This window comes from Cebus imitator, unplaced genomic scaffold (assembly GCF_001604975.1).
Source record: "Cebus imitator isolate Cc_AM_T3 unplaced genomic scaffold, Cebus_imitator-1.0 Scaffold0, whole genome shotgun sequence".
In the NCBI taxonomy this organism is placed as follows: Eukaryota; Metazoa; Chordata; class Mammalia; order Primates; family Cebidae; genus Cebus; species Cebus imitator.
In genome coordinates, this window is record NW_016107315.1 from 6,268,074 (window position 1) to 6,295,616 (window position 27,543).

Below are 27,543 nucleotides of genomic sequence, written 5' to 3' on the forward strand. Positions count from 1 at the left end.
AAAAAAAAAAAAAAAAAAAAAAATATATATATATATATATATATATTTATAGTGGGTGGTCTAGGGCCAGTGGCAGCTGGTCACACAAGTAAGATCTTGTAGAACAAAGGCGTTAACAAACTTGCACAGTTACTGGCTGTGGTTTTTCCCCATCACGTTTTAAAACTAGAAAAATACTCAGTTTTTGACTAAAAGTGCATATGGTTCAAACATCAAAAAGTACAAAGTGCAAAAAAAAAAAAAAAACCTCTTATCAAGACAAGATGGTATCAACTCATTGTTTTCTGCTCCTCCCCTGTAAATACAACTAAATAATCTGGAAATAATTGAACAGAATTACATAAAGGAATATGAGGTAGAAAGAAGGCAAATCTTGTGGGGATCTCAGGACTTGAGGAACAATAGTGCAGCGAACTCCCTGGGATTGATGAAGTGATTGAATGATGGTAGAGACGGGGTCTTTCTCTCCTATTTATCCCTGGCTGGGCACTGGAGAGGCCTGTAACCTGGAATTACCAATAAGCATAGGACACCCCTCTGACCCCCGCAAAAAAAAAAAAAAAAGAGAGAAAATCTGTTCTCTATTGCCAAAAAACCAAGAAAGAAACATCCCACCAAAGACCTAGTGGTGAGCCCTATTTCGTTACCAATACCCAGCAGTGGGCTCAGTCTGCCTGCAGACTTAGTCCCCTACCAGGGAACAGCACCAATGGCTTCTATAGGCCCAGTGTCTTGTAATCCTTTACCCAGTGGCAGGAGACTTCTGTAGGTTTTGAAACCTCTGCTTTCTTCCCCTTTGCAGAAGAAAGCCCCCAAGGTAGATGTTTCCTGCTCCCAGCAACCCCAGCAGAGATCAAACAGGAGGTCTGCCTGTCTCAGGCAGCCAGAGAACAGGCCAGGGGAAGGTCTCTCTATTCTGTGGTTCCAGCATCACTCAGCCCCTATGTGCTAACACTGGCTGGCCCAGGGAAGTCCCTATAGCCTTTTTTTAGGCAGTACCAAAAGGGATTAAATTAGAACCTTAGCAGAACCAGAACACAACGGGGCATTGCAAGGGCTCTAGAAACCAAATTGTCACCAGAACTACAGTCATAACCTGTGTACTAATATAAACAGGGTGATTGCATGCTAAAATACAAAATTAGAATTTTAAAGCAGCCATCATAAAAGTGCTTTAACAAGCAAGTATGAATTCCCTTGAAATAAATAAAAACTAAAAACCTCAGCAAATAACTGTAAGTTATATAAAAACCAAATGTTAATTGTCAATATGAAAAATATAATTAAAATTAAAAACTTAAATGGGCTCAGCAGCAAAACATTGTTCCAGTAGGTTACTCAAAGTAGTAAAATGTAGCTGGCTGTGGTGGTGTGCACCTGTAGTCCCAGATATGCAGGAGGCTGAGATGGGAGGATCACTTGAGCCTGGAGTTTGAGACCAGCCTGAGCAACAGAGTGAGACCCTATCTCTAGAGAAAAAAACAGTAGTAGAACATGGATACCAGTTGATTGTATGAATATTGTCATACCTAGAGCAACCACTAAGAAAACTATACAAAGTACTATTCTCAAAAACATTTTTTAAATAAAAATAGAATTCTAAAAAATGTTCAGGTAACCTTGGGTGAGATGTAATTTGAAAAAATGAAAAAAGGAAATTAAAGATTTTTTTAAAAGTTCAAGTAACCAACAGGAAGGCAAGAAAGTAAAACAGAGAAATGAGAAAAAGAACAAATGGGCCGGGCATGGTGTCTCATGCCTGTAATCCCAGCACTTTGGGAGGCTGAGGCAGGCATATCACCTGAGGCTGGGAGTTAAAGACCATCCTGATCAACACAATAAAACCCCATCTTTACAAAATTAGCTGGGTGTGGTGGTGCATGCCTGTAATCCCAGCTACTGAGGAGGCTGAGGCAGGAGAATCACTTGAACCCGGGAGATGGAGCTTGCAAGTGAGCACCTGGCCATCAGTAATTATTGTAGATATAAATGGTCTAAGTACTACAATTAAAAGACAAAGATTAGAGAGTAGATTTTTTTTTAAGTAAATGACTTAAGGAGGCCAGGTTCAGTGGCTCCTGCATGTAATCCCTTTGGGAGGCTGAGACAGAAGGATCACTTGAACCTAGCAGTTCGAGACCAGCCTGAGTATCACAGGGAGAACCCATCTCTATAAATAATTTTAAAATTAGCTGGGCATGGCACAGGCACACACCTGTGGTCTTAGCTATTCAGAGGGCCAAGGTGGGAGGATTGCTTGAGCCCAGGAGGTAGAGTCTACAGTGAATACAATTAGCCATGATCACACCTGTCTTGAAAAAATAATGGCCCAACTATATGCTATCTATAAGAAATTCATAACAAACATAAGGACATAGGTAGGTTAAAAGTTAAAAGATGGGAGACAGGCACAGTGGCTCACGCCTGTAATCCCAGCACTTTGGGAGGCTGAGGCAGGTGGATCACAATTGATAGAACTACTAACCAGAATGTTAGTAAAGCTGTAACAGTGCCATCAGACAACAAAATCTCATAGACATTGATAGAAATTCCACTCAGTGACAGAATATACATTCCCATTAAACATTTGCCAAGATGGATCTTGGGTCATAAAACCAACTTCAATAAATTTAAAAGATTAAAATTATGATGGAGCATGGAGGTTTGTGCCTGTAATCCCAGCACTTTGGGAAGCTGAGGTGGGGGGGACTGCTTGAGACCAGTCAGTTTGAGCCACATGGCAGGACCTTCATCTCTTCAAAAATTTTTTTTTGTAAATTATTCAGGTATGGTGGCACATGCCAGATGTCCCAGCTACTTGGAAGACTGAGGCATTAGGGTCTCTTGAGCCCAGGAGTTTGAGGTGGCAGTGAGCTGTGATTATGCCACTGCACTGCAGCCTAGGCAACAGACCCCATCTCTTTAAAAAAAAAAAAAAAATTGAAATTGGAATTATTCCAGGTATACCAGGCTAGTACAATAATCAAATAAAAGTAATTTGTCATCTCATAGTCTAAAGAAAAAAATGTAAACACAGGATAATTGTTTAACACAATTCAATAGCCATCCATGTTAAAACTCTCAGCAAACTAGTTAACTTGACAAACAGCGTCTATAGAAAGCCTACAACTAACATCATATTTAATGTTGAATAATGAATGCTTTCCATCTAAGATTGGGAATGAGGCAGGGATGTCTACTTGCACCACTGTTTTTTAACATAGTATACTGGAAGTTATTATAGAGATGGAGAGCATAGTAGTTGCCATATATTTAGGGATTGGAAAGAGGAGATGGGGTAGATATGGCTATAGAGGGGTAATATGAAGAAACCCTGTTGATTGTAAGCAGCCACTCTAGGCCTGGTAATCTATAATTCCCGCACTTTGGGAGGCTGAGGTAGTGGTTACACAAAGCTACACTTGATAAAGTTGTATAGCACTACACACACACACACACACACACACACACACACACACACACAAATAAGTGCATCTAAAGCGAAAAATCTGAGTAGGCTCTGTGGGTTGTCTCCGTTTCCTGGTTTTGGTAGTATACCGTATTTACGAAGGATGTCAACACTGGGGAAGACTGGGTAAAAGGGTACACAGGGACCTTCCTTATGTAATTCTTTGCAATTTGCTGTGAATCTAATATTTTCTCAAAACGTTTTAAGCCTCCTACCCTCCCCATTTTTGTGTCTCATCCTTTCCCCCACAAACGTTGTTCTGTTTAATTGGAACCCTTTCAAAGATTATTTTTAAATGCATATACAAGTGTATTTGCAGTACTACCTTATCCCCCATCCCTTTTCAAGACAGATGGTTTCACATTATACTTATGCGTTGCTGGGTTTTTTTTTTTCACTTAGTAGAGACCATTGCATAGTAATTATAAAATAATTTCTCCATGCTTTATTTTTTCTCATTCAGAGATTACATTGATATTTCTACCATAATAACCAATTTTCTATTAACAGACTACTGGGTTGTTCTTTTGCTTTTAGAAACAATGACCTGGTGGAAACCTTGCACATTTATTATTTTGCTGGTGTATAAATACCCCTCTAAGATAAGTTACTAGAAATTGGTTTTCTGGATTAGAATTTGTGTGTACTTGTAATTTTTAGAAAATGACACTGTCAGGCAGCCCTGCCTATGAGTCATAGCAGTTCACATACCTACCAAGTATATTTCTTCATATTATTCTCAATAGTTATTTTAAAATTTTGGGACTTTTGACAATATGTTAATGTTAAAATGGCATTTCAGGCCAAGCATGGTGGTTCACGCCTATAATCCCAGCACTTTGGGAGGCCAAGGTGCGTGGATCACCTGAGGTCAGGAGTTTGAGACCAGCCTGGCCAACATGGTGAAACCCCGTCTCTACTAAAAATACAGAAATTAGCTGGGTGAGGTAGTGCGTTCCTGTAATCCTAACTACTTGGGAGCCTAAGGCAGGAAAATATTTGAATGGGGAAGACAGAGGTTGCAGTGAGCCGAGATCACGCCATTGTATTCCAGCCAGGGTGGCAGAGTGAGACTCCATCTCAAAAAATAAATAAAATAAAGATATTTCAGTGGGGTTTTAATTTTTATTTTTCTTATCATACTTAACATTGGACATCTTTTCATAGATTCAAAAGACATTTGTATCTCTTTTCTATAAAATGTATTCATATTGTTTTGGTCATTTTTCCAGTTGTTTATTGGCCTTTGTAGCAGTTATTGATTTGTGGGAGTAATTTGTAGAATAAGCTCTTTGTCTTTGGCATGAGGGTCAAGTATTTTTTCTGTTTCTCATTTGCCTTTTGACTTTTTTTTTTTTTGAGACGGAGTTTCACTCTTGTTACCCAGGCTGGAATGCAATGGCACGATCTCGGCTCACTGCAACCTCCGCCTCCTGGGTTCAGGCAATTCTCCTGCCTCAGCCTCCTGAGTCGCTGGGATTACAGGCATGCGCCACCATGCCCAGCTAATGTTTTGTATTTTTAGTAGAGACGGGGTTTCACCATGTTGACCAGGATGGTCTCGATCTCTTGACCTCGTGATCCACCCGCCTCGGCCTCCCAAAGTGCNAGTAGCTGGGATTACAGGCATGCGCCACCATGCCCAGCTAATGTTTTGTATTTTTAGTAGAGACGGGGTTTCACCATGTTGACCAGGATAGTCTCAATCTGTTGACCTCATGATCCACCCGCCTCGGCCTCCCAAAGTGCTGGGATTACAGGCTTGAGCCACCGCGCCCGGCTTGACTTTTATTATAATAAAAGTTTTATCTTTTTTTGTTTTTTTGCCACATAGAAGTTTTTTATTTTTCTTTAGTCAAACTTTTGTGGCCTGTGGACTTTGTGCCAGTTAGAAAGTCCTTCCCCGCACAGCAAGATTATAAATTTAGCAGTATTTTAATGCTTTCAGGTGTAGTCCTATTGAAATCTGGAGTAACCTCTCCACAGAGAGGAGGCTATATTGCCTTAGTCAGGAGACTTTATTTCTGGCCCTGGGTCTTGTTCCATGGGTCTCCTCAGCCTTGTTGGAAATCTGGGTCACTGTTAGAACTAGATCAGGTTAATCTCGCATCCTCTATAAAGTGGTTCTTTATAGGGAAAGGAAGGAAAGGGAGTCATTGAATGATCTTCTGGCTCTTACCCCATCTCACAGCAACATTTATTTCAAAGATAGATTCTGGTAGAAGAGGTTTTTGTCCTATTGCTTGGAGAGCTAGTGGTTGGCAGACAGAGTCCCTTTGGTCTCCAGGGAAGGGAAACCAAACTTAAAGGACCATTTCTTTCCACCGATCATTCGTGCATGTGCCACTTAGACTGCTTCTCCACAGGGTCAGGCTCCTGAATCTGAGGAATCTGAAACTGTTCTCCATCACAATGAGAACTTGGGAGTCTTGTCCACATTTCAGCAGCACAACCCTGTGGACTTTTTTCAGAATGAAGTGCTAGTTAGTGGTCTGTCTTTGCTAAACCTTGTATTTTCAAAATGGGTGTGAAAAACGTTTGCTTAGCAGAATTCCCACCCACCCTCTCCCCTTAGGAGTAGCCAGGCCAGAAGAAGGAAGGCCTGCTGTGAGTGGGGCTGGAAATGACATCACCACCCCACCAAACAAGGAGCTCCCACCAAGCCCAGAGAAGAAAACAAAGGTAGGTGCCAGAGTGGTGGTTATCTTGTACTGCCAGAATTTTTAAACACAGTATCTTCTGCTGTTATTGCTTGAATCATGAATGGCATTTCTTTTTTCTGAGCTATTGTGGTCCTTCCTCATGTTTGGACATGCTTAGAAAATATCTTGTATTCTCATTTACCATAGTGTCCTAAACAAACATTAAAATCTCAGCCTTTGACCCTGTTATCTTACATATCTGTAAAAAATGTTCTATAGAGATTGTTTCTGCTTCCCTTAACAACAACAAAAAGGACAATTACAAAAATATTCTGAAATAAATTCTGAATTGTTTGCTATTAACTCAGTGTTAAAGAAAAAAAGATTCTGAAATCTCCATTCATGAAAAGAGAATGCAGATTTTGAAGATGGATCATATAGCTTCAGACACATAACCCTCGTACTTACTGCAAAGTTCAAAAGCCACACTGTAGGCTGTGGCTGTTGTTGTCCCATAAGATACAGATAGTTTCAGCATGTCCAGGGGCTTCAAAAATTTAAATTAAAAAGTTCTGAAAAAAAACACAGGTCATAATGGCTTCATCACCTCCTGATGATTTTCTTGTAGAATTATTTTAGCCACCAGAAGTTAGTTTTAAGAGTTAGTTAATTGTTTTACTGAATTAAATCTTCAGGTGCCAAACTGCCGGAATTTGTGGCACTGTCATTAAGAAACTAATCCCCATTTTCTTTCTCTATCCTGGTCTCATTCCATTGTTTATAGAACTCAGAAGAATGAAATGCCAATTTTAAGTTGTATCTATCCTCATAGCTTATAATTTTACTTTGAATTGTGCAATTTATACTTTTTTTTATTTGTTTTTATTCTTGTCTGTGTGTTTGATGTTGGCCTTTAAAAAATAAAAATAAAAAATAAAAAAAACAACAATCAACCTAAAGCCTTTGGCGTCCACTCAGCCTGCAAAGACTTCAACATCGAAAGCCAAAACACAGCCCACTTTTCTCCCTAAGCAGCCAGCTCCCACCACCACTGGTGGGTTGAATAAAAAACCCATGAGCCTTGCTTCAGGCTTAGTACCAGCTGCCCCACCCAAACGCCCTGCTGTCGCCTCTGCCAGGCCTTCCATCTTATCTTCAAAAGACGTGAAGCCAAAGGTAAGTGGTCACCTAACTACTGTGCTGAGGAAAATTGTTCCCCTCTGAGTGTCAGATAGATGGGCTCTTGTTGCTAAAGACAACAGAATCAGGCTGGTGGCATTGGGAAAAGGCAAGTGAAATGGGGGAGAGGGGATTTGAAAATTGGCATGGCTACTCCGGGCACACTGCCTGTGGGTTAGCCCTGCTCCACAAGGAGCAGCCAAAAAAAAGAAAAAAGGAAATCAATTTGGGGCCCATTGATGCAGCCATTAACATTTTGATTTTATGCTTTTTACCTTTTCCTGCCCTATTTGGAGATAATACTCCATCTACTTAGGTTCCTCCTCTCTTTCTCAACCACTTACTCTTTACCTGCTTAAGTACTTACCAATTTCCTCAACTCCATATACCAATTCGATATTCTTTTTTGGTATAATTCCCACATCAAATTTAATTTTTTGTCTTTCTGTATAATCATGCTGTAGAAGTGAGTTTTATCCATTACTTTTGTGATATAATTGGCTCTTGCAGCTTATCTGAGCGTGTTCCAGCATGATGTGATGTGATAACTTAACTTTGCTTTGGGCATTAGGCCACCTCTCACTGAGCTGCTCCTGAAGTCATCCAGTTTTCTAGGTCATCCACAGTTTCTGTATTTCCCAGAATAAAGTGGCATTAGTGTTACGGAATTGCTCCAGGAGGAGAGGGTAGTGTAGAGGCTGTGGCTGGTTTCCTTACCATCTTGTCTTATTTGAAAAGGGCCTTTAGGTTAACCTGATAGTATTATTTAAATTCATGGTGTGAAAGTTTCCCATGTTAAAATGTCAGTTTTTAATTTAATATTGTGAAGAAAACTGATGGAACCTAGGAATTGAAGTCTAGACTGAAACCCTGGCCAAGAAACTGAGAAATCCTCTCATAAACTAGTAATGATAAAAATCTAGCAAAGCTTTCTCTAGTTGGTTGGTTTTCTTGATCTTCAGAAAGCAATAGGTTTGAATAAGAGGGCAGAGGGGAGGTGCCTGGAGCCCTGGCTGCAGGTCCTCCCTGCTACGTATTCAGCAGCGGCCCCCAGGGGAGACAGAGGAGAGCATAGGAAGGAGAGGTGTCTAGTGAAATTTCACTCTATAATAATCATATAAATGAGGCCAGGTACAGTGGCTCACACCTATAATCCCAGCACTTTGGGAGGCTGAGGCAGGCAGATCACAAGGTCAGGAGTTCGAGACCAGCCTGACTAATGTGGTGAAACCCTGTCTTTACTAAAAATACAAAAAAAGTTAGCCAGGCATGGTGGCACATGCCTGTAGTCCCAGCTACTCAGGAGGCTGAGGCAGGAGAATTGCTTGAACCCAGTAGGCGGAGGTTGCAGTGAGCTGAAATCACGCCACTACACTCCAGCCTAGGCCACAGAGTGAGACTCCATCTCCACCCCCCTCAAAAAAAAAAAAAATCATATAAATGAAGTGTACTGTACTAGTTGCTTTATATACACCTTTATTTATTTATTTGTTTGTTTGTTTTTTTGAGATGGAGCCTCACTCTGTTACCCAGGTTGGAGTGCACTGGCACAATCTTGCTCACTGCAACTTCCACCTCCCGAGTTCAAGCAATTCTCATGTCTCAGCCTCCTGAGTAGCTGGGATTACAGGCTCCCACCACCATGCCAGGCTAATTTTTGTATTTTTAGTAGCGATGGGGTTTTGCCATGTTGGACAGGCTGATTTCAAATTCCTGACCTCAGGTGATCTGTCCACCGAAGCCTCCCAAAGTTTGCTAGGATTACAAGCATGACCCTCTGCACTGGACCTGTTATAATCTGTTTTACCCAGATGAGGAAATAAAGCTTAGAGAGGCCCAGTGATTTGCCCAAGAACACACTGAGAGTTAAGGGGCCGGACCAGGACTACAGCCCAGGCTTCTGACCCAGATTTGGCCAGTGACCTTTTCATCTGCAGCTTATTTTGGTAGAAAGATTTGTAGAGGCAAACAGGGAGAAAAACCTATTCAGAAAAAAATCAGTAGATTATGATTCTGGCAGAGAAGAAAATGTAAATTGGGAAACAGCAGAATAGCTCCAGTTAAGTTCTGTAGGTTGTTGAAGCCAAGAAGAGCGTGGCATCTGAAGGATTGAGATTTCTATCCCACATAACTTTTTTCTAACTTACTTTATCATTATTACCCTTACTGGGAAAGTAGTAGAACTATGCTAGGCTATTCTGAATAATAGTCATAGTGTTAAAATTTTGATGCACATCCCAGAGAGCATCTGGTTTAGTCCTCAAATTTTAGAGCAATAGGAAAGGGAACCCCTCTGCCCAGAATCCTACATGTTTCCAGCACAGCTGGTAGCAGAACCACTTCCCCTGATTCCAGCCTTAGAGTTCTTCACACCGTACTTAGGGCCTTTATTTGTGGAAATAGTCATTATCCTACATTTGCAGAGTTAGACTTCATTTGATTGGATGCCAGCCCTTAATTTCTAAGTACCTCCTTTGCTGATTTTTCCATTTAACAATATCCTGCTTGTCTCTACCTACATACTGCCCTCTGTATAGCCACTTGTCTTGGGAGGAAGAGAGCTGGGCCCAGTGTGTCTGTGGTTTGGCTTACTCTCTTGAGTATTATGGTACATTTGTTTATCACAATAGTGTCTTCATCCCCTATCCCCATAGAAGCCAGGCTAAATTGATTCTTTCCCTTCCTCACTAGTGATGTTGTTCCCAGCCTTCATGTAAAAGGAACTAGAGTGACCCAGATGCCAAGCATCTACCCTTGAGAGACTTTTTCTCTTTTGCTCTTGGACCATAGCTGTGATATCAGTGCTCTTTATCCGTTCTGTTGGTCTGGACTGCCTCTCCTCATCATCTCTGTGCTGAGACCTTTCATCCTTTATTCCCTGACATCACATATTATCAAAGCTGTCCTTAATGACCCTCTGTTCTAATCTCTATCCTGATGAGGAAATAAAGCTCAGTGGCTCAGTGATTTGTTGGAGTAGGGCTGCAGCTCACGCTTCTGGCCCAGATTTGGCCAGTGGCCTCTCCATCTGCAGCTCAGTCCTGTTCAGTATTCTCTAGGTGTGTGTTAGCCAAAAGAATGGCTCAATTTGACTGAACACAATTTTTGGTTTTTTGTTTGTGTATGTGTTTAATCTTAAGTATAATACATTAGATTTTGTTACATTAAATACATTAGTATTTTCGGCATTTCTACAGAGGTTACATTAAGATATACATACATATATATTAATATATAATGCAGTAGATCCAGAGGCAAATGTAGGTTGTGGCGATGTACCCTTCAGGGCTACTTATTCTCACTGACTTAGGTTGGATTGAAGTCGTTTTACTCCGTGTAACCAGCCCTCAGATCACATAGTACCCTACCTGGCCAGTTTGTTGCTTTATGTGGAGGATTTTGCTCTTAGAACCATATATATTTTCCTGTCAGTAGCTGCTGAACCCACAGTACCTCCTGTTCTCTGGTACATGCTTGTATAGAAGCATCATGTAGTGTGACTGCCTGTGACTATTGCTGACCTCCAGGCCTCACTCCCACTTTCCCTATTTCCAGCCCATTGCAGAAGCAAAGGCTCCTGAGAAGCGGGCCTCACCATCCAAGCCAGCTTCTGCCCCAGCCTCCAGATCTGGATCCAAGAGCACTCAGACTGTTCCAAAAGCCACAACAGCTGCCGCTGTTGCCTCAACTGGGCCAAGCAGTAGGAGCCCCTCCACGCTCCTTCCCAAGAAGCCCACTAGTGAGTATTGCCTGTCTTTCTCTCCCATGGGAACTAGGGAGGGGAAAATGGGGTCTTGGCTTTGCCTTCACCATTGCTCTAGCCAGCATCACAAACAGCTGTGCAGGCCTGCCTAGGCACCAGTCCTGAGTGGGCTGCCTGAACAATAGTAGCCTGGTGGGCCTAGTACTTAACAAGCCTTCATCTCTCTGTGAGCTTAGCAGTTGTGTGTATTCAGAAAAATCTTGAGTGAAAATAGAAAGAAAAAGGTACCGCTCATGTATTTCCAGGTAGAATTTACTCTTACCTTCTTAGTAACTCCACAGCACCTAGCACTTTGTGGACATGGGCTTACATGATGATAAGCAGAGAGCTACTCAAGTCCATAGGCATGTATTGACAGCCTACTTCTAAGGCCACATAGAAGGTGTTTTCAGAGCAGTAGGAAAGAATAAGACACAGTGCCTGGCCATCTAATTTACCACTCCATTCCCAGGGACTAACACAGTTCCTGGCTCAAAGTAGACATTCAGTAATTGTTAAATAATGAGAAATCTCGGCCGGGCGCGGTGGCTCAAGCCTGTAATCCCAGCACTTTGGGAGGCCGAGGCGGGTGGATCACGAGATCGAGAGATCGAGACCATCCTGGTCAACATGGTGAAACCCCGTCTCTACTAAAAATACAAAAAATTAGCTGGGCATGGTGGCACGTGCCTGTAATCCCAGCTACTCAGGAGGCTGAGGCAGGAGAATTGCCTGAACCCAGTAGACGGAGGTTGCGGTGAGCCGAGATTGCGCCATTGCACTCCAGCCTGGGTAACAAGAGCGAGACTCCGTTTAAAAAAAAAATAAAATAATGAGAAATCTCAATATTGGATGCACCATCCAACAGGTCAGTTTGTTAAATGTTATGTTAATAAGTATATTTTGTACAGCCATTAAGACTGAGGGAAAACCTGCAGAAGTCAAGAAGATGACTGCAAAGTCTGTTCCAGGTAATAGCCCATCTGCCATTTTGTAGAGCCCTAACTTGAACCCCCAGTTACTCCTCCTCTGTGCACTATGTGTCCCTTTTTCTCTCTGCCCCTGAACCCGTGTTCTCTCACTCCTTTGCAGCTGACTTGACTCGCCCCAAGAGCACCTCCACCAGTTCCATGAAGAAAACCACCACTCTTGGTGGGACAGCCCCTGCTGCAGGGGTGGCTCCCACCCGAGTAAAGCCCACACCTGTGCCATCTCGGCCCTCCACAACTCCTTCCATAGACAAGAAGCCCACCTCGGCCAAGCCCAGCTCCACCACCCCCAGACTCAGCCGCCTGGCCACCAATGCTTCTGCTCCTGATCTGAAGAATGTCCGCTCCAAGGTTGGCTCCACGGAAAACATCAAGCATCAGCCTGGAGGAGGCCGGGTGGGTCCAGGGAGCTTGGGGTCCTGGCATTGCTGGCCCCTGAATCCTCCCCTCCATCTCCACCCGCTGTTCCTAGGCCCACCAAAGAAGGGGCCAGTTAGGACATTGGACTCAGTATCAGGATATTTCAGCCTGGGCTCCATAGTGGGTTTTGTGCCCCAGCAGCAGGAAAGCAGAGTAGGCAGAGCTCTGGACTTTCTCTTCCTGTCTCAATAAGAGAGGCTCCTGTTCTAGATGTTGGGGTCTGGGTTTACAGTTTTACTTGGATGTAAAAGGATTCTGGTCGGGTAAAGTGGGTCATGCCTGTAATCCCAGCACTTTGGGAGGCTGAGGTAGGTAGATCACGAGGTCAGGAGTTCAAGACCAGCCTGGCCAATATGGTGAAACCCCATCTCTTTTAAAAATACAAATGAAAATTAACTGGACTTGGTGACGGGTGCCTGTAATCCCAGCTACTTGGGAGGCTGAGGCAGAGAATTGCTTGAACCCAGGAGGCAGAGGTTGCAGTGAACCAAGATCGCACCACTGCACTCCAGCCTGGGCAACAGAGCGAGACTCAATCTCAAAAGAAAAAAAAGCGGTGGTAGGAGGGGTTCTTTCTTTTATAGAAGAAACAGAGGAGGCCTCAGAGACTGCAAGGATGAGAGACAGCCTAGTTTTTCTTTTTCTTTTTTTTTATTTTAATTTTATTTTTTTTAAAGAGACGGGATCTTGCTATGTAGCCCAGGCTGGAATGCAGTGGCTATTCACAGGCGCGATCCCACTACTGATCAGCACGGGAGTTTTGACCTGCTCCATTTCCAGCTGGGCCGGTTCACCCCTCCTTAGGCAACCTGCTGGTCCCCCGCTCCCAGGAGGTCACATACTAATGCTGAACTTAGTGTGGACACCCAATCAACATAGTGTACTACAGCCCAGAACTCCTGGGCTTAAGCAATCATCACTCCTCAGCCTCCTGAGTAGCTGGGACTATAGGCACACGCCACCGTGCCTGGCAAGCCTAGTTTTTCATGGTTCTTTTTTTTTTTTTTTTAGGACAGTCTGGCTCTATCACCAGGGCTGGAGTGCAGCGGCATGATCTCAGCTCACCACAACCTCCACCTCCCGAGTTCAAGCTGTTCTCCTGCCTCAGCCTCCCGAGTAGCTGGGACTATAGGCATGTGCTACCATGCTTGGCTAATTTTTTTTTTTTTTTTTTTGTATTTTTAGTAGAGACGGTGTTTCACTGCGTTAGCCAGGATGGTCTCGATCTTCTGACCTTGTGATCTGTCTGCCTCAGCCTCCCAAAGTGCTGGGATTACAGGAGTAAGCCACTGCGCCCAGCCATTTTTCATGATTCTTACCCTGCACAGAGAATGTCAGGATAGGCAGAAGGTAGAACACCTCTTAGTTCCACAACCCATGACTTGAGTGAAATCTATCTGAAAGAGGACTAAGGTATCCTCTTGTGGCCAGGATGAGTCATGCTGTGAGCCTTTGGCCTTCCTAAACAACAGGACTGCACTGGATATAGGGAGAAAGGCACAGCAGATCACAGTGCTTCACTTTTAGGATTTTCCAGTTGCATCAATCCCAGAATTATTACTGTTTTTTAGACGGAGTCTCACTGTCGCCAGGCTGGAGTGCAGTGGCGCAATCTCAGCTCACTGCAACCTCTGCCTCCCAGGTTCAGTCTGTTCTTCTGCCTCAGCCTCCCAAGTAGCTGGGACTACAGGCGCACGCTGCCACACCCAGCTAACTTTTGTATTATTAGTAGAGATGGGGTTTCACCGTGTTGGCCAGGATGGTCTTAACCTCTTGACCTTGTGATCCGCCCACCTTGGCCTCCCAAAGTGCGGGGATACAGGTGTGAGCACCCAGCCAATCCCAGAATTATTTAACTTTTAACCATGGGAACTATGTGTGTGGAAAAGATGGTGATGAAAGTCCATCTGAGAATGTTCAGGTCCTTGGAGCAATGACCATCTCATCTCCTAGGTATTCACCATCTCTACACCACCACCACCTTCCAGGGCAGGATATTTAAATTGCTTAATCCAGAGCTCTTAAGAAATTTAGGAGGGACAAAAATGAGGCAGAATCCTGGTGTCACTGGAAGACTCTGATGGCAAGCTGGGATCAGTCTGGATAAGAGCCTGAAAGTTGCTTTTGGTAGTGACAGTGGCTCTGGCATGCTCAGCAGGCCTCTGGACTGTGCTGCTGATGGCCTGTCTCCCCCTGCCTTTGCTCTTACGGTTTCATGATGCAAAAGTTACAAGAGGTCTTGGGTGAGGAGTTAAGTGACTTGGTCTAGTGAATTGTTTTCTGCTCCAGCATACCTACCTGAAGCATGTGATAATTTCTGTCATCAGTATTGACTCCCTGTGACCATGGCAGCTGCTTGGGGACTATCAGAACATTGAGCATGGGGGGTGGGCATTGTAATTGGAAAATCATGCCCTAGCACGCTCTAAGAATCACTAGTTTGGCTGTCTTAGCCTTTCGTTGTGTCTTGATCTGTTCCTCATGTCTCAAAGACTATGGCCTGTAGCTCCTCTTTTTTGTGGTCCTCTACTCAAGTATCTGTGGCTTGGTCTAATCTGGGAAATGTGTGATTTTGCTAGGATCAAAGGCCACCTGCTTTTACCTGGTGGCCTGACCTGGATTTGAGTCCCCTACAGCCTTCTTCCCTTCTTGGCATTTGAGCTCTTATCCTCTTGATTTGAAATTTGCCCTCCCTTTATCTCCATCCAGGCCAAAGTAGAGAAAAAAACAGAGGCAACTGCTACAACTCGAAAGCCTGAATCTAATGCAGTCACTAAAACAGCCGGCCCAATTGCAAGTGCACAGAAACCACCTGCGGGGAAAGTGAGTTTTATTTAGATCCACCTCTGGAAGGTGAAGATGGTAAAATACTTCTTCCAGTCTGAGCCACTTGCCTTCTCTTGCACTTTTTCCCTATCCTTTAGTAGTTTCTGTTTCTTAACCCTCATATTCCCTTCTCTGTACTTGATGACTCAGCCATCAGAAAAGTTTTTGTATTAACCTTCAAAGTTAATAGAGTTGGGAGCCCATTAGCCCTTTGGATTATTATTATTATTTTTTTTTTTTTGGCTGGATAAAGTGGATCCAAAGACTTTCATTCACTTTCTTCACACCAACCTTGATGTGAAACCTACCTTGTATAGATGCAAATACAGCACACCCATGTTCGTTATCAGGAAGACATAGCAGGGGTAATTTCCACCACCTAGAACCCTGGAGACCCTGTGCTTTACCTTGAACTAAAAGATTCCTCTGATAATGCTGCTGGGTATGGAGATAACGTCATTTGCCCTGGTTCCCCAGGTCGCCTCTTAACTGCAAGTTAGGATGCTCATTCCCAATGGAAACCCACTTAGTATAGGCATGCAGCATCACCTAGAGGGCAGAGGTAAGCTGAAACCATAGGTTCTTTCCCCTTGCCCCTGTACCGGAATCCAGGTTCTTCCTGAGTGCTTACAACACCTTCCTTCCTTAGCTGCTGCAGGTAGGTGTGCTTCTCTGCCAGAGAAGCCTAAGCTCCAGCCTTTTGGGATCAGCATGGGAAGTCTCAGCCCAGAGCATTCATATGGTAAAGAAGTCTACACCATGGCTTCTGAGTGACTACTAGAGGTCCTAGGTTCAGACCAATGCTCATTAAGAAGTACTGTGTGATAACCACTTGTTCACCATCAAAGTTGTGAAAAAGGCTAGAAATGAGTAGGTACAATGAGGTCTATGGGTTGGAGTTTCTCAGGATGGATTTCTGTACTCTGAACTCTTCAGCCAGGAGGCTGCATCATTTGCAAAGAAAGGGAGTTGGCAACTATTCCTTCTTGAGAACGTCCTAGGATTCTTTGTTCTAGACTCTTAGAGCCAGGGCCTTGGTGTTTCTCAGTTCCAGGGGGAGCCATTCCTGTATTATACAGTGTGACTATGTCTCCAGGATTGGGTAACATTGCTGCACTGCTTAGAGCCTCTTCTGTCCTCATGGGAATCTCACAGGGTAGAGGACTAGGCATATGGAGGATTCAAGAAGGTATTTTACCCTTGAGTCAAAACTACTATGCTTTCTCGAGCCCTAAGACAAATGGGCTAAGTGTGGAGGGTGCAGCTGCTCCCCTGGTATCAGAGATTCTGTATGTATCCATTTGTATTCACATCTGAGCACTGACCTCTCCTTCCTGTTAGTATCATCTGTGCCCTTGTTGCCAGCTGCCCAGTGCTTCTCAGAGCAGCCTTTGCTTCTGAGAGTGAGTTTCGCTGCAGCCATTCCAGAGCCCAGATTTATTGGGTGAGAATAGGTCCACATGATAGGACTCTTGCAGAGAAGAGCCAAGGACACCGTGCCCAGCTCTTGAGGAGGGAGCAGAGCAAGGAGGTGGGGCTGTGCTTGGTTGGGCATCAGGGGCCTGCTGCTGCCTGGTCCTTGTGCACCACAGCCCTGCCCCCGAGGAGTGGTGATGACCAACACGCAGCGCCTGTGCAGCTCTGCTCCTGTTGTCGTGTTGTCTGTTCACGTTTTTTACTCCCCTCTTGCTCTTTTGCATTTCTTTTCCACACCTGCTTTTCCACACCTGTTGTGCAGAAGGTGGGGGTGGAGGTTTAACAACACTTTTTGTTGGTCATTGTGATCACGTGTAGACTCACTGCCTGCCCTGTGTCGGTTCTAACCAGTCCTCTCCCTTTGTGTTGTTTTTTCTGTTTTCTAACATTCCAGGTCCAGATAGTCTCCAAAAAAGTGAGCTACAGCCATATTCAGTCCAAGTGTGGTTCCAAGGACAATATTAAGCATGTCCCTGGAGGTGGTAATGTAAGTATCAGCTCTGGTTAGCTGGAATCTGAGGCATAGCCCACTGTGAGGTTGTACTGGGGAGAGGGCCAGGTGCCCATGTGGACAGAATCCCAGTGGCCTGGGCTGGGGCGTTCTCTAACAAGCAGTCTAGCAAAGTGAGGGGACCTCGACACTCCCATATGTTTAGACAGGGTGTTTCTGGCGAGCCTCTGAACACCAGCATGGTGATATCCACTGGGTAGCTTTTCACCCATGTGGGTGGGAGGGTTTGGATTTTCCTCCAGCTATGTCAGAGCCTGGTCTGAGGGCAGTGGTTAGCAGCAGATCTGTTGCCTGTCCAGAGTTCGTTCCTGGGATACATATGTGTGTCTGTATGCCCTTGAATTGCCGTAGAAGTCCCTGCTTTGAGACAGATGTCCAGATCTTTCCAGAGCTCACCTTTGAATCCTTGTTACTATAAAATCAGAATTAACATTTTTCTCCTATCCCTTCCCCACATTTTCCTTTATCTTTTGCTCTCCACCTCTTTTTTCCTCTTTTCTTCTTTTCTCTCTCTACCTTCTCCCATTTCCCTTTCTACTTTTCCTTTTTTTTTTTTTTCCCCTTTTCTAATCCCTTCCTCTTTTTTTTTTTTTTTTTTTTTTTTTTTTTTTTTTTCTTTTGTTTTTTTTGTTTTTGAGACAGAGTTTTGCTCTTGTTGGCCAGGCCGGAGTGCAGTGGCACAATCTCAGCTCACTGCACTGCAATCTCTGCCTCCCGGGTTCAAGCAGTTCTCCTGCCTCAGCCTCCCGAGTAGGTGGGACTACAGGCATGCACTGCCACACCCAGCTAATTTTTTGTATTTTTTAGTAGAGACAGGGTTTCATCATGTTGGCCAGGATGGTCTTGATCTCTTGACCTCGTGGTCCACCCGCCTCAGCCTCCCAAAGCCCTGGGATTACAGGCGTGAGCCACCACACCCGGCCCCTTCCTCCTTTTTCTTCCCCTCCTTCCTTCTTCAGTCCCTTTTCCCTCCTTATCTTTTGGTCCTCTTTCCTCTTCCAGCCAACCATCCTTCTTTTTGTCATGCTGCCATTGTGTGCCAGCTCTATGATGTGTGTTGGGGACACAGGTGATTCCAGCTCACAGGGAGGTTCTGGTCTAGGGAGAGATAGGGCAAAGTCTTACTGTTGTTCAGTGTGTGAAGAACACCCTGTGTGCTTTCCACTTGTCGCTGTCACAGTGCCCAGGCAAGTGGCACTCTGTGGAGTTGTGCCAGAGGCCCCAGAAGCCACCACGCACAACCCCTGCCTCCATTTCTTTTGAGTTCATTTGGTTCTTTCTCCTTGCTGTCCTGAACCAGACTAGGTCCTGCTCCACTTAACCCTTTTCATTTCTATACTCTGTAACACCCCTGCCTCCTCCTTGGTGGTCATGACATTCTGCTCATGGCCTACAGACACCCCCAGCATTGTGAGGAATGTGGCCATGAGCTTTCATTCTTGCCCCACACAACTCTCCTTCTTACCCCTCCTTCCTTGTCATCTTCTCACCACTGCCTCTTCCTGGTCTGGGTAGAAGTGGCATCCTCGTGTGGAGTTGCTTAACCAGACATTAGTCAGCCCAGCACGGGATCAGCTGAAGTGAGGTGACAAAGATCCAGCCCATGAGGGGCCCAGGCAGCTGCTGAGCCTGGCTTCTCCTGGCTTTGGCCTGGATGAAAACAGAAGGTGAACAGGGGTACTGAGGGAACCGGGTCACTTGTGTAGGTGAGACATAGAGATGTATTTGTGTGTGTTGTGTGGTGAATATAAGAGCTCTGAAAATAGTCATCATTTATGTATCACCTGCTGTGATCTTTTCACACTGCCTACACATGACTTCACATGTGTAGGGGTTTTTTTGTTTGTTTGGTTGGTTTTTTTTTTTGAAGGCGAATGTATTTTTAAAGTCTTTGTACTTTAGGAGGCTTCCTTAAACAGAGAGCATTAGGAGACTACTGTGAGCAGTATTTCCCAGAAGGAGGATGAGGGTAAACAGCAGCTGGCCACAGCTGGACCCAGGTGCTTTGTTTCCTTCCGTAACCTCCTCCCTAAAGCCACCACAAGCAAATGTGCAGTTTAAAATGGTGAGCCCTCAGGCTGGGCAACATAGTGAGACCCTCCGTCTCTACAAAAAAAGGCCTCCCAACGTACTGCTATTACAGGTGTGAGTCACTGAGCCCGGCCTGAAATAATTTTATCAGCACTTTGGGAGGCCAAGGCAGGCAGATCGTGACGTCAGGAGTTTGAGACCAGCCTGGCCAACACAGTGAAACCATGTCTCTACTAAAAATACAAAAATTAGCCGGGTGTGGTGGCATGCGCCTATAATCGCAGCTACTCAGGAGGCTGAGGTGGGAGAATTACTTCAACCCAGGAGGCAGAGGTTACAGTAAGCCCAGATTGCACCATTACACTCCAGCCTGGACGACAGAGCGAGACTCCATCTGAGAAAAGAAAATTAACAATAATAATGATTTTGTATGAAAAGCTTTAAATTTCAAGTTATTTCTCTAGGACATATTCCTAACATAGGACTTCTCAGCTCTCACTGCAACCTCCGCCTCCCGGATTCAAGCAATTCTCCTGCCTCAGCCTTCCAAGTAGCTGGGACTACAGGTGTGTGCCCCCATACCCGGCTAATTTTTTGTATATGTAGTAGAGGCGGGGTTTCACCGTGTTAGCCAGCATGGTCTCGATCTCCTGACCTCGTGATTCACCTGTCTCAGCCTCTCAAAGTGCTGGGATTACAGATGAGAGCCACTACTTCCGGCCCCCAATATAGGATTCTTATGTCAGAAGCTACATCTGTTTCATGGTGTGGAATACATAGGGTGTTGTTGTTGTTGTTGTTGTTTTGAGACAGAGTCTTGTTCTGTCACCCAGGCTGGAGTGCAGTGGCGCGATCTTGACTTACTGCAACCTCCGCCTCCCAGTTTCAATTGATTCTCCTCTCTCAGTCTCCTGAGTAGCCAGGATTATAGACGTGCACCACCACATCCACCTAACTTTTGTTTTTTTTGTTTTGTTTTTTGTTTTTGTTTTGAGACTGAGTCTCGCTTTGTCACCCAGGTTGGAGTGCAGTCACACAGTAGCAGCTCACTACAACCTCCGCCTCCTGGATTCAAGAATTCTGCTGTCTCAGCCTTCTGAGTAGCTGGGACTACAGGCACCTGCCACTACACCCAGCTAATTTTTGTATTTTTTGTAGGGATGGGGTTTCACCATTTTGGTCAGGCTGATCTCAAACTCTTGGCCTCAGGGAATTCACCTACCTTGGCCTCACAAAGTTCTGGGATTACAGGCATGAGCCACTGCGCCCCACCTAACTTTTGTGTTTTTCATAGACTTGGTTTCACCGTGTTAGGCAGGCTAGTCTTTAGCTCCTGACTTCAAATGATCTACCTGTCTCAGCGTCCCAAAGTGCTCGGATTACAGGCGTGAGCCACTATCCCTGGCTCATTCTTTTTTTGCTGGTAATTTTCCTGATGGGTAAAGTGAGCGGTTTGGCCTTGAATCTGGATTCTGCTAATTACATCCTCATGGTTTTAGTTAACATATTTCTTCGTCCCTCAATTTTCTTTAAATGTATTTAGGTTTGTTTTTTTGCCCACATGCTAGCATAACATGTAAGTAGGTAGTGAGGTTTATTCTGTAAGAAATAACATTCATGTCTCATTCTTCAATTGTCTCATTTTTTGTGATGTTGGCAATTCCTGGACCTGTCGGTTCAGTAGGCATGCATGGTAAGACTCTAATTCTAGTATTACTTCTTCATTTACTAGCTGGAATACATCTGTAAAGTGAAACTGCCCTTAACCATTCTTTAATTGCCACCTAGACAAGAGGTCAAGAGAAACAGGCTTCAAATACGGAACACTGTCAAGAAATCTGTGGCACTGGCCAATGCAGTGGCTCACAGTTGTATCCCAGCACTTTGGGAGGCCAAGGCAGGTAGATTGCTTCAGCCCAGAAATTCAAGACCAGCCTGGGCAACATGGCAAAACCCTGTCTCTACAAAAAATACAAAAATTGGCTGATCATGGTGGCATGTGCCTGTAGTCTCAGCCACTTGAGGGGCTGAGGCAGGAGTATCACTTGAGCCTGGGGTCAAGGTTGAGGCTGCAGTGAGCTGAGATTATGCCACTGGACTCCACCCTGGGCGATAGAGTGAGACCCTGTCTCAAAACCAAAAGAAATGTGTGGCTCTCCATCTTGGTAAGGGCCTAGGCCTTGGAGAGTGACTCTGTTAACTTCTTGCAGGTGCTGTTGGGGTTACAGTGCAAGATGAGCTTGTCACCACTGCGTCAAGACCCATGTTGGGTTGCTTTAAGCAACTACCAGATCTTTGGTTGTAAAGTACCTTTCCTTATGCCCCCTCTCATGAGGGATAAGGATAGGGAGATGTTTGGATGAGGCCTTCATGGTCCCTCTTCTTGAATTGGCCATTTCTCCCCCTAACAAATAACAAGATATCTTGTTGTAAACCCAGATAAAGCACTTACAATGGTGTGACCAGCAGCTCTGTAGCTGCAGGGCTCAATTTGCCATCAGCTCATGCTTAGAAGGAGGTATCTGTGCTGTATCCTAAACTTCCATTTTGGAGATACCTGTAAATATCTGTATAATGAGGAGAAAAGAAAAAAATTTATGTCTAGGGAAAATTGCAGACTTTTTGAAAAGATGAGACAAGGTAGAGGCTGTGTGTTTTCACAGTAGTAACTACTCTTTATGTGATTATCAGACACCTGAAGCAATCACAGTACAGTTCCTGGTGGTGTCCCTTCAAGAGATGATGTGAGGAAGGGACGGATTGAAGCGAAAGCTATGCAAGGCTGTATGGAAAGGACCCTTTGAACGGGGCATTGGAGGATGGGGAAGAAAACATCATCATGGGCTTGCCGGGTTAGGCATGAGCTGAGTTTTAGAGGCAAGAGTGAGAATGGCTCTGGCAAGCTAGTAATTATGGGTAGTTATTCTGTGCCAGGCCTTGGTCTGTGGGTGCAAATACAAAAATACAGGTGGCATTATATCTGTCCTATGGGAACATGGTGAAGACCATATTTCCTGACACCAGAGAAAGGAAGACAGGGCTCGGGAAGGCTGTTCACCCTTTAACAGATTGTGGTGGAACCCACCAGAACAGTGCGATGCTCTGTGGAGTTGACGTGTTGGAATCCAGGCTCTCCTGTAGTACCTACCGAAGGACAGCAGGGCCACTCACAGGAATGCTGGAATCCCCATCCAGCAACCCAGAGGGCACGCGTGGCTGTAGACTTAAAGATGCACCGTCTTTAAATGCAAATATTTGTATTTTTAGTAGACATAGGGTTTCACTGTGTTGGCCAGGCTGGCCTCGAATTCCTGGCCACAAGTGATATTCCTGCCTCGGCCTTTCAAAGTGCTGGGATTGCAGGCGTGATCCACTGCACCTGGCTGGGAAAATTGTTATAACATGGATTAAGCAGGAACACTAGATACACACACACACACACACACACGCATGCACGCAGGCGCGCGCACGCATACGCAAATGCATTGAAAAGGACTGGAAGTAAATACGTTATTCCAGGTTTTTCTGGGTAAGGAGTTGATGGGTAGGGTTTTGAGATGGAACAAAGGGGATGTTTCATGGGAGCCTTGTTGGTGTCGGACAGGGTCTACACGGAAAGGCCTGTGGGACGTGGAAACGGTGAAGGCTGGGTATGGTGGCTCACACCTGCAATCCTAGCACTCTGGGAGGCTGAGGCGGGTGGATCACTGAGGTCAGAAGTTCAAGACCAGCCTGGCTAACATGGTGAAATCCTGTCTGTACTAAAAATACAAAAAATTAGCCAGGTGTGGTGGTGCATGCCTGTAATCCCAGCTACTCGGGAGGCTGAAACAGGAGAATTGCTTGAACCCAGGAGAAGGAGGTTGCAGTGAGCCAAGCTCATACCACTGTACTCCAGCCTGGTCGACAGAGCAAGACTTTGTCTAAAAAGAGCAGGGCCAGGGTGGGTTGAGGGCTGTTTTAAGTACTTAGACAGATGACCCTGTCTTTGAACAGACTGAGATGATAGCTTATTGAGGGAGAGAGAAACCCTGAACATGGAGATTTAAAAGGTAGCATGGAGTTGGCTCTGAAAATAAACCCTCTCTCTGAAGGAGTCTTTTGTGTCCTCCTCAGGTTCAGATTCAGAACAAGAAAGTGGACATCTCTAAGGTCTCCTCCAAGTGTGGGTCTAAGGCTAACATCAAGCACAAGCCTGGTGAGTGGCACCCCCGTTGCCCACTGGGACTCCTGGGGTATGTAGTCCTGCCATGGGCCAGCTGGGCAGCCCACTGGCTGGCAAGGGTTTCATCCTTGTGCCTTTAGCATCCGATGAAGACTCGTCAACACCCACCTACCCAGGACACAGCAGTGGAAACAACACAGTCCTCATTCTGTCAGGGAGCGGGAGTTCAGATGCTAACCTCTCAGTGGAGTAGGAGCAGTTTGTTACTACTGCCATCTGCACAAGCATTCTCTTAAGTACCTACTGTGTGAGTGGTACGATTGAGCTAGGCCTGGGAGAGAGGTGCACTCTGGGCTGAGAACCTGGGTTGGCTCTAAACGAGCATTACAGGAACTAATGCTGAAGGAGCTCTGTAGAGAACAGTGGTCAGGTCCCACCTGTCAGATTCAGGAGCAAAGGTTACTCCCAAGCAGTGAAGCATCAGCCTCTAGTCCTGGCAGGAGAATGGGAGGCATTCAACAAAGTTTCCTTGGCCTGCAGACGTGGATCTTGCACTTGCACTAATGCAGTCTCCTTCTAGCAACATGGCTGACCCAGCGCGCCTGTTGAAGTCTCTCTGCAGAGCCTGGGCTCTTGCCATGGGGAGTACCCTGGCAGCCTCATGTATCCTAGATCTATAGCAGATTCGTGGGTAGGGAAGGACTGCTGCAGCAGCAGGCACACTGGCCAGCAGACCTGGTGTCCCAGGTCTGCTTGGAGGCTAAGGCAGGAGAATTGCTTGAACCGGGGAGGTAGAGACTGCAGTGAGCCAAGATTGTGGCACTGCACTGCAGCCTGAGCAACAGAGTGAGACTCCGCCTGGGAAAAAAAAAAAACAAAAAAAACTCCCTTCCCTTCTCAGCAAAAGAGTGTGATCCAGTTTGGAATGGGTTCTATTTAGAAAGATCAAAACAGTTTGGTCCTTAACCATTTTTTTCCCTTTTATCTGGGAAATCTACTCCTATGAGATACTTCCTTCTCTAGTGACACTGAGTCACTTAGGGTCAAGTTTCTGCCAGGGCTGGGTCTCCAGTGTGGTATACCGGAGACCTCAGCCAGGAGTCCAGGGTTAGAGGTCTGCCCTGTGAGCTGAGAGGAGACAGAAGAACAGAAGATGCCCAGGGGGAGCCTCGCTGCTGGGCTCAGGAGGGGCTGGGTCCTCAGGGAGGGCAACTTGTCCTGCACCCGTGTCCTTGGTCTCATGGGCACACACTGGCCAGTGGGCTCTGAACTGTGGGCTTGAGTTCAGGCCACCTTCCCTCCCCGTCCCAGCCCGAGGGCACTAGATCCGGGCCTGCCTTGGTCCATGTCTTTCCTTTCTCAGCAGGGTCACTCTCTCCTTTTTACCATTCCTTCTTTTCTTTACAGTGTGATACAGTTAAGGAGCTCAGACAAATCTCTGTCAATCACAAGATTGGTGGTAATCCTGGGCAAGTCGCTTCTCTTTTGCAGCATCAGTTTTACCAGCTGTGAAGCAAGGACTGTGGCTGTGATGACAGGGCATTCATGAGAATTCAGTGAGGCCGTACCTGAGAAGCACTGCATGGCCCAGTTAGTGGGAGGGAGTTACCACACCGACTAGAGAAGCAGAGGCTTCGGCCTGGAGGCTGTGGCATGGGGTAGTGGTAGAGCTGGCGTTCCTTCTCTTGGAGGTATTCCCACTGGCTGAACGGAGAGACTGTCTCAGCCTCACTTTGATAGGAAAAGCCCTCTTTAGACAAGCATGTTCACTGTTCCTCTTCATTTGCCACCCAGAAGTGGTCACATTTTTCTCATTTCTAGATTGGGCATATTACCAGTCCTGGTTTTGCCTGCAGGGATGTTCCTCTGCCACTGTAGGTGACCAGTTCCTTTGTGGTTCCAGGTGGAGGAGATGTCAAGATTGAAAGTCAGAAATTGAACTTCAAGGAGAAGGCCCAGGCCAAGGTGGGATCCCTCGATAATGTGGGCCACCTACCTGCCGGAGGTGCCGTGAAGGTAGCGAGTGGGTCACTGGGGAGATACAGCTGGGGAGGGGTGGGGACTCTGCAGCCAGGGTCAGGGTCCTCCCAGGTAGGCACCTGTCACCGCCACTCAGTCTCTTCAGGAGTCATGTCTTCACCTACACCATTGCTGTTTTCACATTGTGCGTCATCAATCCTGACTGAGGCAGGAGAAGTGAAGAGGCCCCAGCCCAGCCTCCTCTCACCTGTAAGCTGGAGGCAGAACCTTGCTCCTGAGAGCCAGGGCCTTCCTAATTTAGCCCATCCAGCCATTTTAGAAGGCCACAGGCTGGGACGCAGACCACCACCAGGCGAGCGGAGGTTCTGCACCACACAGTTCTCCCCGCCTGCCTTGCGCAAGAGGGGACTGTTGGTTCCGTCCCATGTCAGGCTCCACCCCTGGAGCAGGACAGCACATTCTTAGCTGCCAGCGACAGCAGGCTGCCTCTGCAGGGCCCACCTGTGCAGGCCTCTGGGACCGAGTTCAAGTGGCAGAGCTTCCCATCCTTGGGACTGGCTGGGCCTCTTCTCCCTTCCCTCTCTCCTCTCTTTCCTCCCTTCCTCCTTCCACAGTACTGTGAGACCTTTTGTGTGCCAAGATGCTGTCTGTCCTTTGTTCCATGTCATCAGCGGGTAGGGGACCCGTGAGGGGCATCTTGCAGGCCCCGAGCATGAGGATGGCTGCAGCTACTGGGGTTCAGGTGTGCAGCAGAGAGGGGCCAAGAGCTGCTGCTCTGGGCCTTCCCTTCCGTCTCTGCTCCCCAGTGCCAGCCACTGCCTAGGCTGTCCCTGGTCCCATCCTCTCCTGATGCTCTGACTCACGCCCTGATCAGCTTCTAGGAACATCTGGAGGGTCCTTGCCTGCCGCAGGCTCTCAGCTCATGCCCCCCACACCTCATGAGGATGCCAGTCTCGTGCCCGTCTCAATAGGGCATTAACTTGGTTTTAGTCTCTTGTCCAAGGCCACACAGCAAGCAAATGTGAACCAGGATTCACATCTGGGGACATTTCTGACCCCGATTCTTGTGTTCTTTTCCTTATTCATATTATCTCCCTTTCCTTATGAGTTCTGGAATTATTTTTTAATCGAGGCCTACTTTTCTCACTGTGCTGATTGGAAACCACTTCTCCCTTGTCACTTCTCGGGCATTTGGTGACACAGGCTTTCCAGCTCCACAGTGGCCTCTCAGAGCTATTCTCTCTTCTCTGCCTTCCTCACACTGAGTGCTCCATGTCCCCCAAATGTCCTGTGAAGCCCTCCAGGCCCCCACAGTCTCCCTGGGTTACACCTCCCTGGACACCTTCTTTCTGCCTCCCTTGGGCCCTTGGTCCCAGAATGGTGCCTGGCACAGACGAGGCCTCAGCGCTTGCATTCCTGACCAGACAGATGGGCAGGCAGGGCTGCCCGGGAGCTTCTGAGGACCCCTCTCTGTGTGCAGGGGTGGCCTGGGTTCAGAGAGGGGCCAGGAAGGTGGGCTGCACCCCTCGTGGGGCTGCCCTTCAAGCTTGTTGCTCACTGTTACCATGGCTACTTATGTGGTGCCAGCCTGAGGCCTGGCACCTCTGCCCTCAAAGAAGCTTCATTAGAGCCTTGTGTGCCACAGGGAGGCTCTGAGAGTGTGTTGCTAGCCCAGCTGCTCCTGACCCTCAGGAGTCAGTCCCCTTGGTGGGGTGGGGTGGGGTGGGGCTGGGGCACCTGCCTGGGATTTTCCAAGTGACTGTGTCTTGAGCCAGTGGGTGCTTGGGCAGCGCGGGTGGGGGCTGTGTGTCAAACCCACCACCATCACCCCATCCCACTCCCCCCCGACTGACCCTGCACTGTCTCCCCCACTGTTTCATTGTAGACTGAGGGCGGTGGCAGCGAGGCTCCTCTGTGTCCGGGCCCCCCTGCTGGGGAGGAGCCGGCCATCTCTGAGGCAGCACCTGAAGCTGGCGCCCCCACTTCAGCCAGTGGCCTCAGTGGCCACCCCACCCTGTCAGGGGGTGGTGACCAAAGGGAGGCCCAGACCTTGGACAGCCAGATCCAGGAGACAAGTAAGTGGCTGGGCTCGGCCTAAGGGCCAGCCAGGGGC

At 46.5% G+C, this 27,543-nt stretch overlaps 1 protein-coding gene across 42 annotated transcripts in view; it reads left to right on the forward strand.

Moving 5' to 3' along the window:
• MAP4 (microtubule associated protein 4) overlaps positions 1-27,543 on the forward strand; it is a 227,820-nt gene that overhangs the window by 197,837 nt on the left and 2,440 nt on the right. For 6 of the 42 annotated variants that reach the window (XM_017516045.1, XM_017516332.1, XM_017517442.1 and 3 more), the window contains 11 exons: positions 803-967; positions 6,045-6,151; positions 7,072-7,287; positions 10,846-11,029; positions 11,944-12,003; positions 12,125-12,417; positions 15,151-15,264; positions 17,138-17,230; positions 23,402-23,483; positions 25,354-25,466; positions 27,316-27,505. In XM_017516045.1, coding sequence (XP_017371534.1) covers positions 803-967; positions 6,045-6,151; positions 7,072-7,287; positions 10,846-11,029; positions 11,944-12,003; positions 12,125-12,417; positions 15,151-15,264; positions 17,138-17,230; positions 23,402-23,483; positions 25,354-25,466; positions 27,316-27,505 — 1,617 coding nt within the window. The remainder of the gene's footprint in view (positions 1-802; positions 968-6,044; positions 6,152-7,071; positions 7,288-10,845; positions 11,030-11,943; positions 12,004-12,124; positions 12,418-15,150; positions 15,265-17,137; positions 17,231-23,401; positions 23,484-25,353; positions 25,467-27,315; positions 27,506-27,543) is intronic. The other 36 variants (XM_017516840.1, XM_017517517.1, XM_037729154.1 and 33 more) reach the window with 25 other exon arrangements.